Here is a 14,878-nt window from a genome sequence, read left to right on the forward strand (position 1 = left end):
TAGCATGTTAGTAAATGTGCCACAATTAACAATAATGCATTGCACCTGTGCAGCTCACCTGCGGAACCTGGGAATATACCATTTCGTCAAGATGGGGGAATAAAAGTGTGGAGAATATAATTCTAATACCTTGTTAAAGTGACCTTGTTGTGAAATTTTGCATGTGTAGTTATTTTACAACATAATAACCAGCACAGTAGGCAAAGAGACATTCATGGATTTATATTTAAAAGTAACTTGTATTTTCCCCCCTGGACCCAGGGTATGGCAGCTGCATACCCCTGCCATACCCAATTGACGCCCCTGCTCCCCTTGTGGTCTCCTGATATCATTTCCCCAAGTTTGTTCTATAGGCAGGTGAATTAGTCTCCTCAGTTAGATGTGGTTGCCACAGTATCAAATAGGGTTTAATTGTTTGATGCATAGAAAGTTAATTTAAGTCTTTTAACCCCAGAACCATTTACTGAGACCATGAAACCTCTGATAGCCTTTGTGCATTTTTAGATGCTGACACGCTCTGCAAACATTATCGCTGACAAAAGAGCAGCTATGGACCTTGTACCTCTGTCTCCACTCAAAGTACTGCATGTATTCGGCATGGTTATTGTCCAGGTAAATCAGTTTATCTGCCAGCTCCTTTGGGCTGGCGAAGTCGTCCACGTGAATGAAAGAGTCTCCCGGAATGTGTTCCTCGTAGTTTGCTCTTGTGTCTCCCAGAACCACGGGCACGGTGCCCATTCTCATGGGAACAAACAGTTTTTCCGTCATGTAGTCTCGGTCGATAGAGTTTTCCCACGACAGGTAGAATTTGCAGCTAGGCATTAACTTATTGTACTCTTCACCACCTAAGCCGCGATTAAAGGCCTTCCCGTAAAGGTCCATCTTGATGTGGTTTTTCATCTTCTCGTAGACTTGAACTCTTTTATACTTTGGGTTCCAGTTGCTCACCACCCAGCACACCAGTTTGTTCTTCTCCGGCAGCTTGAAGCTCTCGTCCCCCTGCTCCACCGGGGTCAGGTACCCATAAGGCACATGGATGTTAGAGTTCAGCCGATAGCTGCTGGTCAAATTGAACACGTCGTTGAGTTCGGGGATGTGGGGACAGTTGGCCGGCGACTCCCAGTTGAACCAGATCCATTTCTGGAACCAGGGACGTGGGTCTTGTGGCATGTTGCCCATCCCGTGGATGTCCCTGTGGTGGAACAAGATGGCGTGCGCTTTGTGGTAAACGCTCCGGTCGTACGTCAGCTGGCATCCTTCCATGTCGAATTCGCTGCACCTGAGACAAAGTAAAAAAAAAAGTAAAAGTATCAATACTGCAATGTAGAAACACTCTGTAAGGGTGCCCTCACACCAAACTACCTAGAGTGGAATCCGCCAATGCATTTCAATGAGAATGGAACGTTTTTTTGCAGAAATCCTCTACTGGCAAAAAAACGCTCCATTCTCATTGAAATGCATTGGCGGATTCCACTCTAGGTAGTTTGGTGTGAGGGCACCCTGAAAAGGCATTCAGCATTTACTTGAGTAAAAAGTACAAAAGTATTGCGATCAAAAGCAGAAAGTACTAATTATGCAGAATTACCCGTTTCACAAGTTTTCAAATGTATCCACAACTTTCCAACATCCCATCATGCATTGCACAGAATGTGCAGGCAGCTTCCGGCGCCACAGCCGAGAGTGATCTACAAGCTCACAACGGTTGCATCCGCGACGTGGCGTTAGCTTGTATGTCTGCTGTTAACCGGAAGTGTCCTGCTAATAATGCTACAGTAAATTCTCGCGGATATAGGTGGATAAAATGTCTGAAAATCTTTTGAAAATAGCACTGTGACACATTGTGAGCTTGTAGATCGGCTTTTATCAAACAGAATTATGGGCTGTTGGTGGTTGATGTATTCTTTGTAATAATGTACAAACTCTCTCACAGAATCCCGGGATCCATTGGTCAGAGGTGCTGCTCCAACCCTCCAATGGGAAGGAAATGGAAGCCATCTGCAGCGCTAGCGGTGGGAAAGACTGCCCTCAGGCACCGGGACATACAGTATAGTGGGGCGTGTCAAACATGGCAGAGGGACATATAGTGGGGCGTGTCAAACATGGCAGAGGGGACATATAGTGGGGCGTGTCCAACATGGCAGAGGGGGCCTTGGTTTGGAAGCAACAACACCCACATGGCAAAAGGCTACTCCAACTGAACGGCGGCACAAGGTGGTAGAGGAGGCGCGCCACCAGGAGGAAGCAGCCAGCTGTGCCAAGGCAGAATCCCAAGCCCAGCAAGGATGAAGTGGGAAGGAGGAGAGGAGGATGATCACATGGAACGAGATGTGGAGCATGGAGTCTAATAGGCTGAGCTTCATCATTAGATCCACATATGATGTCATGCCTTCTCCAACCAACCTACATCTCTGGTATGGAGAGGACCCAGCCTGTCTCCAATGTGCAGCCCCTGCAAACCTCAAACACATCTTGGTGGGTTGCAGGACCAGTCTTACTCAGGGAAGATGCACCTGGCGCCACAACCAGGTGCTGAAGTGCTTAGCTGCCGAACTGGAGAGCAAGAGGGTAACCACCAACGCTATGCCTCTAAATGCCTAGACCACCTTCTCACGGAGGACAACCTTCATCCGGGAAGTGGAGAAATGGAAGACCAAGCCATCACCTCCAAACTCAGGCCCACTGAACGCAGCATGGGATTGGGAAATGCTTGTAGACCTCAGCCAGATGCTCACCTTCCCACCTGAAGTTGCAGCGACCAACCTGCGCCCTGACCTCATCCTCTGGTCCAAGTCCTGCCGCCGTGTCTTCATTGTTGAGCTTACGGTCCCATGGGAAGATGCCATCGATGAAGCATTCCAACGGAAGAAGCTGCGGTATGCCAACCTAGCAAGCTGAAGCAGAGGGGCGGAGCTGGAACGTGAAGGTGTGGCCTGTGGAGGCGGGCTGTAGAGGCTTTGTAGCCAGTTCCACCACTAGGCTCCTGAAGGAAGTAGGGATCAGAGGACAGGCCAAAGAACCAAAGAATGGAGCAGTCACTGGCTGTGGCTGAAACGTAGGGATGCAACATGGGCTGGTAAATGACCACTGGGTGCCACCATGCGACACACACCCAGGTCTGATCAGCCTGAAGTGAGCCAACCTCGACAGAGGGTGTTTTGTGATAAGCGGACGAAACACCTAATGAAGTCGGGGGAACACAACTGATGATGTGTCGTATTGGGGGCACCCCGCAATCTTTTCCAAATTCCACCCCACCCAAGAGTGCTCCAACCATTCAATTGTTGCGCTGAATATTTAGGGATCTTTAACAACCAGTCCTATTAAGAATCCCAAATCCAATTAACACATGACATTGATTGATTGATTGAATACTTTATTAGTCAGAAATGTAAACAGCACTGAGGTACAGTCAGACATTTGGGTTAAAAGTAACAAAAGAAAAAGTCCTGGGGACTTGTTTCCATTGTTTTCATATGTATTCTTAGATTACAATTTGAGCATTTAGCCTTAGTCTTAATCCAGAGCAACTACATTACAATATCACCAACAGATATAAGACACTAGCTATATTCAATATTCAAGGTTGTACTTTTTATTGTTCCATCTTGTCTACAGGTACAAAGGAGTAAAACATGTTTTGGTTTGGCTTCCTTCAGACAATTCAGCAGTATAAGTAATAACAACTGCCTTTTAACCCCAAAACCATTTATTGAGACCATGAAACCTCTGATAGCCTTTGTGCATTTTTAGATGCTGACACGCTCTGCAAACATTATCGCTGACAAAAGAGCAGCGATGGACCTTGTACCTCTGTCTCCACTCAAAGTATTTCATGTATTCGGGTTATTTTCCAGGTAAATCAGTCTCTAAGCCAGCTCCTTTGGGCTGGCGAAGTCGTCCACGTGAATGAAAGAGTCTCCCGGAATGTGTTCCTCGTAGTTTGCTCTTGGAGTGCCCAGAACCACAGGCACGGTGCCCATTCTCATGGGAACGAACAGTTTTTCCGTCATGTAGTCTCGGTCGATAGTGTTTTCCCAAGACAGGTAGAATTTGCAGCTGGGCATTAACTTATCGTACTCTTCACCAGGCAAGCGGCGATCAAAGGCCTTCCCGTAAAGGTCCATCTTGATGTGGTTTTTCATCTCCTCGTAGACTTGAACTCTTTTAAGCTGTGGGTTCCAGTTTCTCACCACCCAGCACACCAGTTTGTCCTTCTCAGGCAGCTTGAAGCTCTCGTCCCCCTGCTCCACCGGGGTCAGGTACCCATAAGGCACATGGATGTTAGAGTCCAGCCGATAGATGCTGGTCAAATTGAACGCGTCACTGAGTTCGGGGGTGGGAGGAGTATTGTCCGGCGACTCCCAGTTGAACCAGATCCACTTCTGAAACCAGGGACGTGGGTCTTGTGGCATGCTGTCCATCCCGTGGTCATGGATGTCAAATTGGTGGAACAAGACGGCGTGCGCTGTGTGGTAAACGCTACGGTCGTACGTCAGCTGGCATCCTTCCATGTCGAATTCGCTGCACCTGAGAGTTGGAAAGAGTACGACGATGATTGACACTTCATTTCAGCCAATTGGAGCTTCTAGTCTTGTCCTAGTCCCCCAATAATAGCAACCCATGGTGTGAGGTCAAGGGAGGTGCATGGCCCCGTTTCCTGGGCCATAGATCCAGCCAATGGCAGCAGGTTGTTCTGATGACTGGTACATCTTAGCCTTGATTCAACTACAATACCTAAAACTCCCGGCGCAACAGCAACTTTGTGGACGAGCGAAAATGCAACTTTGCCTTTACGCAGCAGAGTGCGTGCAATGTTTTGTATGTTGATGTATGATTTGTAATAATAATCCAAGTAAGTAGCTAGTAATAAAGTTTTCAAATAATTGTAGTAGAGTAGAAAGTACAACATGTGACACTACCTCAGAGTTAGTGGAGTAGAAGTAAAAGTACTGAACATTGGAAATACGCCATTAAAGTTAAAACAAATACCTCAACTTGTACTTAAGTACACATGCACACTGACCTGGCATCAATCTGCTCGCCAAACGGCAAGAACCACATCAATATCAGAATGTCCTCTTCTGTGCGAACAGGGGGCTGTGGAGCGAGCTGCTGGTCCGAGGTGCAGTTTGGGTTCTGGAGGACCTGAGGGGACGAAGTGTTCCCTGGCTCTGGTCGGGAGACCTTCTTGCAGATGCTGAAGGAGCTCAGGTTGAGGTCCAGGTTGGCGTACATGAGGTAAGACAGCAACACCAGAAGCACCAGGAAACCACCGCACAGGTGTTGTCGAGTGACCTGGAACGACATCGTGGTCGACTCTGTGAGAGAGAGAGAGAGAACACAGAGAGAGAAATACTTCATTACACAAGCTTTACATTACTGACAATTATTTATTACCCACAGCATAAGAATATAAACATTAAAATAAATTACTATCAATAGCGTAAGAATATAAACCAGTAAAACAGAGAGAGAAAGACTTCAAATAACGAGTAATTGTCATAGTGAGAAACCACAAAGCCTTTCACAGGACATGAAGTACCTTGGCCACAGGCCACATTTTCACGGATAAGCTCCATGACGATAGAGATATCACTGAAGTGCCGCAAACTTTATGCTCAGGCTCAGGCTAATATGTTTATGACTGGAATAAAGTTTGAATGGAATTGAATTGAATTGAATTGAATTACCTGTGACTGTTTCAGACCGTGATTGCAAAAGGGCCTGCAGCCTGGCTGATTTAAGAATAAATTACTATCCACAGCACAAAAATACAGATAATAAAATAAATTACTATCCACAGCACAAAAATACAGATAATAAAATAAATTACTATCCACAGCACAAAAATACAGATAATAAAATAAATTACTATTCACAGCATAACAAAATCATACATTGTTGCGACCGTAGGTCGCATTTACTACCAAAACCTCCATAGGCTGTCTGTGAGTGAGTCAGTCAGTCACACTTTTGCCATGCTCATATCTCCACAACCGTTGCCCCCATCCATGCCTAATTTTGCACACACACTCCTTGACTGCCAAACTACAACCTCCAAGGACCCCCGGAGTCCCTGGGGGACCCCCAGATGTAAAAAATGACCAAATGTGCTCACACGTCACACGTCACACTTTTTCCCTGCTTATATCTCCGCACCCGGTGACCCGATCCATGCCAGATTTTACACACACACTCCTTGCCTGCCAAACTACAACCTCCAAGGACCCCCGGAGCCCCAGGGACCCCCAGGTCCCTGAGGGACCCCCAGATGTAAAAAATTACCAAATGTGCAAAAATGACGAAATGACCACCCCAACGGGGCTGCTCACGGGGAATTCCCGGGGACCACCGACTCCTGGTGCTCCAGAACGGATGCAAAAGTGGTGGCGCCCCCAGTGGAGGACCCCCTGCCACTGCAGCGCACATAAAATGCCGTAACTCGGGCTAGGAGCGTCCGGGAGAGCCGGGGCCGGTAGCTATTCGTCCGCCAAGGCAACGCGGAGACCCCATCCCTCATTTCTCACATGGCCCTATTCTAGCGCCACCTTCAGGCCTATTTTTAAAACACATTTTTGGACACTGCTCCTACAGTTTTTGCCCTAAAATCACGAATATCACTACACAGCATGTCTACACTCATGTCATCAACATGGATCAGGAAGATTTGGGAAAAACACATTTTTGCCCTATTTGTGGAGATAAGCCACCTACGGTCGCTTATCTCCCGATTAGGGAGTCTTACTGGTACTACAAGTAAAAGTAGAAGTACATTTCTTATTATTGCTGTAATGTTTTCACAATGGATTTACAGGCCCTTAACCTCCACCGGCTGTCCGTCAGTGAGTCAGTCCGTCACACTTTTGCCCTGCTCATATCTCCACAACCGTTGCCCCCATCCATGCCAAATTTTGCACACACACTCCTTACCTGCCAAACTACAACCTCCAAGGACCCCCGGAGCTCCAGGGACCCCCAGGTCCCTGGGGGACCCCCAGGTGTCAATGTCCGTCCTGAGTCATACGTCACACGTCACACTTTTGCCCTGCTCATATCTCCACAACCGTTGCCCCCATCCATGCCAACTTTTGCACACACACTCCTTACCTGCCAAACTACAACCTCCAAGGACCCCCGGAGCTCCAGGGACCCCCAGGTCCCTAGGGGACCCCCAGGTGTAAAAAATGACCAAATGTGCAAAAATGACCAAATGTGCAAAAATGACCAAATGACCACCCCCACCGGGCTGCTCACGGGGAATTCCTGGGGACCACCCACTCCTGGTGCCCAGTGGAGGACCCCCTCCACTGCAGCTCACATAAAATGCCCTAACTCGGCCTAGGAGCGTCCGGGAGAGCCGGGGCCGGTACCTATTCGTCCGCCAAGGCAACGCGGAGACCCCACCCCTCATTTCTCACATGGCCCTCTTCTAGCGCCACCTTCAGGCTGATTTTTACAACACATTTTTGGACACTGCTCCTACAGTTTTTGCCCTAAAATCACGCAAATCGCTACACAGTATGTCTACACTCATCCCATCAACATGAATCTGTCCCATATAGCGCCACCTTCAGGCCGATTTTTAAAAACACATTTTTGGACACTGCTCCTACAGATTTTGCCCTAAAATCACGAAAATCACTACACAGTATGTCTACACTCATGTCATCAACATGACTTGTGATTTTTGCAAGTCGACTGGACTCAGTAAAAAGTTGATTTGAAGTCGACTTTATCGTTTGATGACGTCATCACATCATTATTATTTTTTTGTTTGGGGGGGGGGGGGGGGGGGGGGGGGGGGGTCCCAAGATGAGTAACTTAATGTGAAACATTGTTTTCTCACTCAGCTGTAAACAAACCAACATAAACTTGTGTATAGTGGGTATCTGCACATTTCTAAAGTGACAATTTTTAAAACAAATGAAACATTGTCCAATACATAGAGGCAGAAATTGTGAAAATAGCCAATCTACATGCTCAGTGAGCATGTAGATCTGTTATTTTCACAATAGAACCATGTTATACCTAATGTAATGTAGCACTGTAATATTGGATCATTCCGTCCTTGACAATAAGCAATCCTACTGTTTGAATGCTGTACAGACGCAAACATGGAGCAAAAATAATGATAGAAAAAAATACAAAGGATTTTGTTTTTCAACTTCGACTTTCTCTGGTGGGAGTCGACTTGTGTAATGAAGTCGACTGAGTCTACTTGTCGACTTTTTCGTTAATGCCCTACTGCACGAACTGATATAAAACCACTATACGTTACACGAAAACAAGTTAACAAGTAGGTCGGGAGTGGCTTGTTGTCGGTATCAGCCGGTAACACGCGGGAGTCTGTCCCCGTTACAATGCGCTAGACCCCTGGGAGATGGACTGCTGAGGTGGAGCGCCACACCTACCATCAGCTCCCAGTACTTGCCGCACGACTTGCCAAGCCATGCTACTCATACGCTGAGTTGGCGGTGCCCGGAATCGAACCCATGACCTTGCGGTACACAGGCGAGAGCTCTACCGACTGAGCTACCTACACGAAGCCTGCAGAAATGTCGGCAGAAACACCTATAAAAACATAGAAATGGCTGAGGAACCAGAATTAAATATTCCTACACCCATGTAATATGTAACAAATAGGCGAGCGGACGGGGAAGCCAGACACACAGCTCTAGTGGGAGAGTGCAGTGGCCAGTAGCATTTTAGGGGGAAAATAATAAAATACAAGCACTCAGTGGTTTACAGCCTTCATAGAAATGTACTTGAGTCTTGGAATTGTACTCAAGTAAGATTAATAAGTATCAAATACATACAAAATAATAATCTAATACTCAAGTAAAGTACTGATCCTCTGAATCGGTACTTAAACAAACGGTTTTAGACATACAAGGTTTCCACCCGACAACGACGAAATATAACTCATGTAATTGGCCCACTGGCTTGTCACTTTGTCACAAATCTTCGAGTAGCAGCAGCGCTATAGAGAGAGATCTCTCTCTATAGCGCGCAATGAGGGCCTCTCCAACTCTTTTTCCCGGGCTGAATCAGGGGCCCAGCACGTCCCTGACTCAAGTACATTTGCTCTGTTACGGTCAACCACTGCTTTTAAATACAAAGAGGCTGTTCCTCTTTTTTTGTAACCCTGAGTGCCCGGATCGCCTCTTGTTTATGTAAATATGTGTTCGGAAAATACAAAAAAGGCAGAGTTGGAATTGCCTGTAGACACTCGGAAGGGTGTCATATGATCTGGCATGGATGATCAAAGGCTCATGTTGAAAAATAATAATACTCATAAAACTAAATAAATCCTTTGTGCCTCAAAGAATAAGCTCTGGTTCCACAAAGATCTATATACATAAAAGAAATGCTATAGTTATGAGGGGAAAAAAACAATAATATACTTCTTAACCATTTAAAGAACCATTATTCTTCTCTGTGTAACATGAATAATACTAATAATGCTCTTCTGTACAACTAATAAATAAATCATAAAAGTGCATTTCCTATCAACACCTGGTTCTAATACACCTGTTGTAGAAGTGGAGGTGAAAACAGAATGCATTCAAAGAGACGCGATTCATGGTTCTCACCTGGGTGTAATAGCTGTGCCGTAAACACCTGTTCACCTGTGGTTGTGTCTAAAGAACTATTCAAATAATACTATTCAAATATAATATGTCTCATCAGTGGGTGTTGCTTCGGCAGATGACATCATTGATCTGACCTCAGATCAGTGGGTGTGGCTTAGGAAAGGAACAGGCTTCACCTCAGAGGAAAGCATTCTATTCATTCTAAAAGTACCCGTGTGATACGGTAAAAAAAAATACAAATAAAAATAGAATCTGAAAGGTGTGTACAGTTAATTTAGTCACCGGACGTGATGGCGACGTACAATGCCTGATTTATACTTAGCTGCATGCCGAAAATAGCACACGTGAGCTCACAACGCGTCCTGCTGTGATGCAGTTTGAGCTTGTAGATCTGCTATTTTCGGAACGTGACACCTGCTCCGCACGACCGGCAGTAGCCCTGCATCGCCGGCAATAGGACGGGCAGTTCGACCGGCAGTCCTGGCAGTAGGACCGGCGGCGGCCGCACGGACCGGCAGGTCCCGTAGTGGTAAACTGCCGGTCCGTGCGGTGGTGGCTACCGTTCCGTGCGGGCGGCCGACGGTCCTATCGCCGGCGATGCAGCGCGACTGACGGTTGAACTGCCGGTCGTGTGGCGGTACCTGCCGCCAGAGGAGTATCCAGCACTCCACGGTTGGGGGGGACATATTTTGACCAGCCCACATTGGCCGTGCGCGAAGCGCACGGCCCGGCGATTCGGCCGCGCGCAAAGCGCGCGGCCGAAAAAAAATCGGTTATTTTATGTTCAAAAACGGTTATAAATCGGTTATTTTTTGCCTTTGGATATTTTGGGTTGATTTACTGCTGGTTCTTCAACTTAGAGGTAATCTATTAGATCAATAGATATCAGATCACCATCAGACACACACTACTAGCATGAACTTACTTGGCTTCATCATCAAACTCTTCAGTCTTGGAGCCTAGAGTAATCCCATTTCCTGATTCCCAGCACCAAACATATCCTTAATGTTTTTACATTTTGCAGCAACTTCTATTCTTTTTTGCTTTTTTCTCTCTCTCTCCTTCTCAGCACCCCCCTTTCTTTTTACCCCCCGCATTTTCCTCCTCAAAACCCTCAGAATTCTCTCTGCATTCAACAGTTGGTTTGTTTGAGTGAAGGAGTGATGATGAACCACCTGTGTTCAATGCTGCTGATAGCTGATTTATTAACACACGGGACACAGGTATGGGGGAGGGGAGAGGAGGCCTCTTCCTTGTCAGTACTGAGTGAGTGAGCTGGAGCAACTGATGGCCCAATGAATGTGATTGGCTGCTGCCAGTCAGCAACGGCCCTCTCTCCACTGCACCGGCCCACTTCCCCCCCCAGCCTGGGCAGCTCACCCTGGGCTGCAGCCCACCCTGGGCTGCAGCCCTCCCTGGGCTGCCCACCCTGGGCTGCAGCCCTCCCTGGGCCGCGGGCCCGCAGCCCACCTTGGGCCGCAGCCCACCTTGGGCTGCAGGCTGCAGCCCACCCTAGCGCAGCCCACTCTGGGCTGCAGCCCACCCTAGCGCAGCCCACCCTGGGCTGCAGCCCACCCTAGCGCAGCCCACCCTAGCGCAGCCCACCCTGGGCTGCAGCCCACCCTAGCGCAGCCCACCTTGGGCTGCAGCCCACCCTAGCGCAGCCCACCCTAGCGCAGCCCACCCTAGCGCAGCCCACCTTGGGCTGCAGCCCACCCTAGCGCAGCCCACCCTAGCGCAGCCCACTCTGGGCTGCAGCCCACCCTAGCGCAGCCCACCCTGGGCTGCAGCCCACCCTAGCGCAGCCCACTCTGGGCTGCAGCCCACCCTAGCGCAGCCCCCCCTGGGCTGCAGCCCAGCACCCTGGGTTGCAGCCCACCCTAGCCCTGTTATAAATCAGCCACTGACTAGCATGAACTAGCATTTGAGACACACACACTTTACAGTGCTCTAACTGAAACTCTGGACTCACTGGTCTCATTTCTATCCATAAACCCTTGGATATATAATAACCCCAAGGGGTCCACGGACCCCCGCGGACCCCCGCGGACCCTTTTGCCCCCCCCCCCCCCCCCCCCCCAAAATTTTTTTTTTTTTTTTTTTTTTTTTTTTGGGGGGGGGGGGGGCGGCGGCCCGGGGGGGACTTGTCCCCCCCGTCCCCCCCATTAGATACCCCCCTGCCTGCCGCGGCGCCAGAGAATGTATTCACTCTTTCTGCTATTCTGTCTTTGTTTCTGTCTAATAAAATAATATTAGTTCTAATAACCAACACATTATTTCTTATTATGGCTTTATTATGTCTTATTCTGTCTTAAAGTGTACTGTAAATTAGGATTCTGTCAGTACAATAAGACTCATGTCAGTGGTAAGGTAGTCCTGCCAGGAGATCACAGTTACTGTATACTGACGCGGACTCGCTGCCTCGAGGACCAGCTGAACCATGACAAGAAAGGCTGTACCAAAAAACAGCTCTCGGGCCTAGTGGAGACATCTAGACTCTTACAAGCTATCAAATATCATCATGTATCTTAAGGCACACAGATGAATATCATAAGATGAACAACATAATATAATATCTTCCTCATACTTCGTAAACAGACCTGAGTTATTTGGGGTGAATGTTCCAATGTTAATTTGTGCAGTTCCTGTGGAAATAAGCCTCGGCTTTCTAGGATCTCCTTTTAGTTGACCTTGTACCAGTGATTTGTACTGTCATGAAACTGTACTTTTTTCTATTGCAAACTTCTGATGAATTCTTCAATCAATCAAACCACCCAGAATAGGGATGCTGGGGTTAAAGTGTTTAAACAAAGCTAAATAAAGTTATTTACAATCTGTTCAAACACAGTTCAACTTACGACATTTTATGTAGAATTGATTATGATGGACTGTATAAATCACATAACTTAAATAAATAATAAAAAGAAAATGTTTGAAAGTGAATTATCCCTTTAACACCTGTCATGTGGTGCTATGGTGAAATGGACTTGTGTTGCACTGTCCATTGTGTAAGCTGTTGTACACTTAACAAATATTTGCATAGTAGGCCTAAAGCACATCGATTGATTTAATTAATACTTTATTAGTCATACATGTAAACCGCACTGAGGAACAGTCAGACGTTTGGGCTAAAAGTAACACAAAAATAGTCCTGGGGACTTTGTGGTCCTATGACCTATGATTTCAATTAATCAACATAGCTTACAAATAACACCAAAATACAATATAGCATCAACAAATATAAAACTCAATCAATTCAAGGTTGTACTGTACTTTATTGTTCCATCTTGTCTACAGGTACATTAGAATAAAACTCGTTTTGGTTTCGGCTTCACTCAGACAATGCAGCAGCATAAGTAATAACAACGACAACAGAATAATGATACAATCGTAAAAAAAAAGATTTAAAGAAAAGCAAGAGAGCTAAATATCATCATCATATGTACTGTGCATATAGTCTTGGTATATTGTATAAACACCAGCTGCATTTCTTTTCCCAGTATACTGTAGCTGCCTAACTGTGTAGACATCTTCACAGTATATTCTGATTTACACTCCTTTAAGGCTGTTGGTAGCATAGCAGGAGAACTCATTTAACCCTTTGTTTGAGCCAAAATTAGGTTGGACGTGATTAGTGGAGCTGCCTCTGGTGTGGAGGATGTGTTTGAAGTAGTTTGACAGGCACATGGGTGTTTTAGTGGTGTAGTGTATATTTTAGACCAGTTTGGCAGGTAGGCTACATGGGTATCTTAGTGGTGTAGCATATCTTGTAGACCATTAGTTTGACAGGTACATGAGTATCTTAGTGGTGTAGCGTATCTTGTAGACCATTAGTTTGACAGGTACATGACTATCTTAGTGGTGTAGCGTACAGTATATTGTAGACCAGGCCCATTGCAAGATCCTGTACTCAGTCATGTACCCTGAGCCATCTTCCCCTATAGCAAAATGATCAGGCTCAAGATGAGTCTGAGATGGAAGGCCAAGCAATAGCCTAAGCAGTTTATTTTGGGATGTTTGGAGCCTCGTAGACCTTAACTCTTTTAAACTGTGGGTTCCAGTTGCTCACCACCCAGCACACCAGTTTGTTCTTCTCTGGCAGCTTGAAGCTCTCGTCCCCCTGCTCCACCGGGGTCAGGTACCCATAAGGCACATGGATGTGAGAGTCCAGCCGATAGCTGCTGGTCAAATTGAACACGTCGTTGAGTTCGGGGATGTGGGGACAGTTGGCCGGCGACTCCCAGTTGAACCAGATCCACTTCTGGAACCATTGAGGATTCAGAAGAGGCTCGCTGCACCCGAGATCAACCTTTCCGCCAAACGGCCAAACCCACATCGACATCAGAACGACGTCCTCTGTGCAAGCAGAGGACTGTGGAGCGAGCTGCTTGTCTGAGGCACGGCAGTTTTGGTTCCCTTGTTCTTCTTCTGGGCGGGGGACCTTCTTGCGGAGGCTGAAGGAGCTCAGGTTGAGGTCCAGGTTGGCGTACATGAGGTAAGACAGCAACACCAGAAGCACCAGGAAACCACCGCACAAGTGTTGTCGAGTGACCTGGAATGACGTCATGGTCGACTCTAAGAGAGAGAGAGAACACAGAGAGAAAGACTTCATTACTCAATATATACACCAGTAAGACTCCCTAATCGGGAGATAAGCGACCGTTGGTCGCTTATCTCCACAAATAGGCCAAAAAAAATTGTTTTACCAATTATCAAGACATACGGGCAGTTGACAGTTTGCCATGGTTACTCATTGAAGTTGAATCTCCATATATGGAGATAACCTACGCATCACACTAAGTCTGACCTCACCAGCCCATATTTGGGCATGAGCAACTTATGTCTCCATATATGGAGATATGATGACATCACACAGTCCTCAGCCGATGATGTGGCGTGATGTCATACAATACACAAACGAGCCCTACAGTATAAAGGGGCAATTCTTGCCAGGAAAGAAGCATTTCTTCGACTCAGACCTTATCGCCAGGGTTGGCTTATAGCAGCTGTCGGTAGGACCATATATGGATTCTGTTAGTGTGGATCTCCTAACAGGGCATCATCTGGGATACAATCCCTTTTATGCCCATATATGGAGATCCCTAACAGAATCCCTTTCATGCCCATATATGGAGATCCCTAACAGAATCCCTTTTATGCCCATATATGGAGATCCCTAACAGCATCCCTTTTATGCCCATATATGGAGATCACTAACAGCTAACAGAATCCCTTTTATGCCCATATATGGAGATCCCTAACAGAATCCCTTTTATGCCCATATA

The 14,878-nt window shown here is 46.8% G+C and overlaps 1 protein-coding gene and 1 pseudogene across 2 annotated transcripts; both read right to left on the bottom strand.

The window, feature by feature from the left end:
- Positions 1 to 444: 444 nt before the first annotated feature.
- Positions 445 to 1,263, bottom strand: LOC308284397 (4-galactosyl-N-acetylglucosaminide 3-alpha-L-fucosyltransferase 9-like; the record flags this gene model as incomplete). Its single annotated transcript, XM_080725001.1, has 1 exon — positions 445 to 1,263. The coding sequence occupies one exon, from the start codon at positions 1,261 to 1,263 to the stop codon at positions 445 to 447; it is 819 nt and encodes a 272-aa protein (XP_080581127.1).
- Positions 1,264 to 2,491: 1,228 nt separating this feature from the next.
- Positions 2,492 to 5,307, bottom strand: LOC308284400 (4-galactosyl-N-acetylglucosaminide 3-alpha-L-fucosyltransferase 9-like; annotated as a pseudogene). Its single transcript has 4 exons — positions 5,024 to 5,307; positions 3,784 to 4,527; positions 2,733 to 2,883; positions 2,492 to 2,550 (listed from the first exon to the last, which is right to left on the bottom strand). The product of its transcript is annotated as a 4-galactosyl-N-acetylglucosaminide 3-alpha-L-fucosyltransferase 9-like (transcript).
- Between the last annotated feature and the right edge of the window lie 9,571 nt (positions 5,308 to 14,878).

The sequence above is a fragment of the Nannobrachium achirus genome (assembly GCF_963921795.1).
Source record: "Nannobrachium achirus genome assembly, chromosome: 4".
In the NCBI taxonomy this organism is placed as follows: domain Eukaryota; kingdom Metazoa; phylum Chordata; class Actinopteri; order Myctophiformes; family Myctophidae; genus Nannobrachium; species Nannobrachium achirus.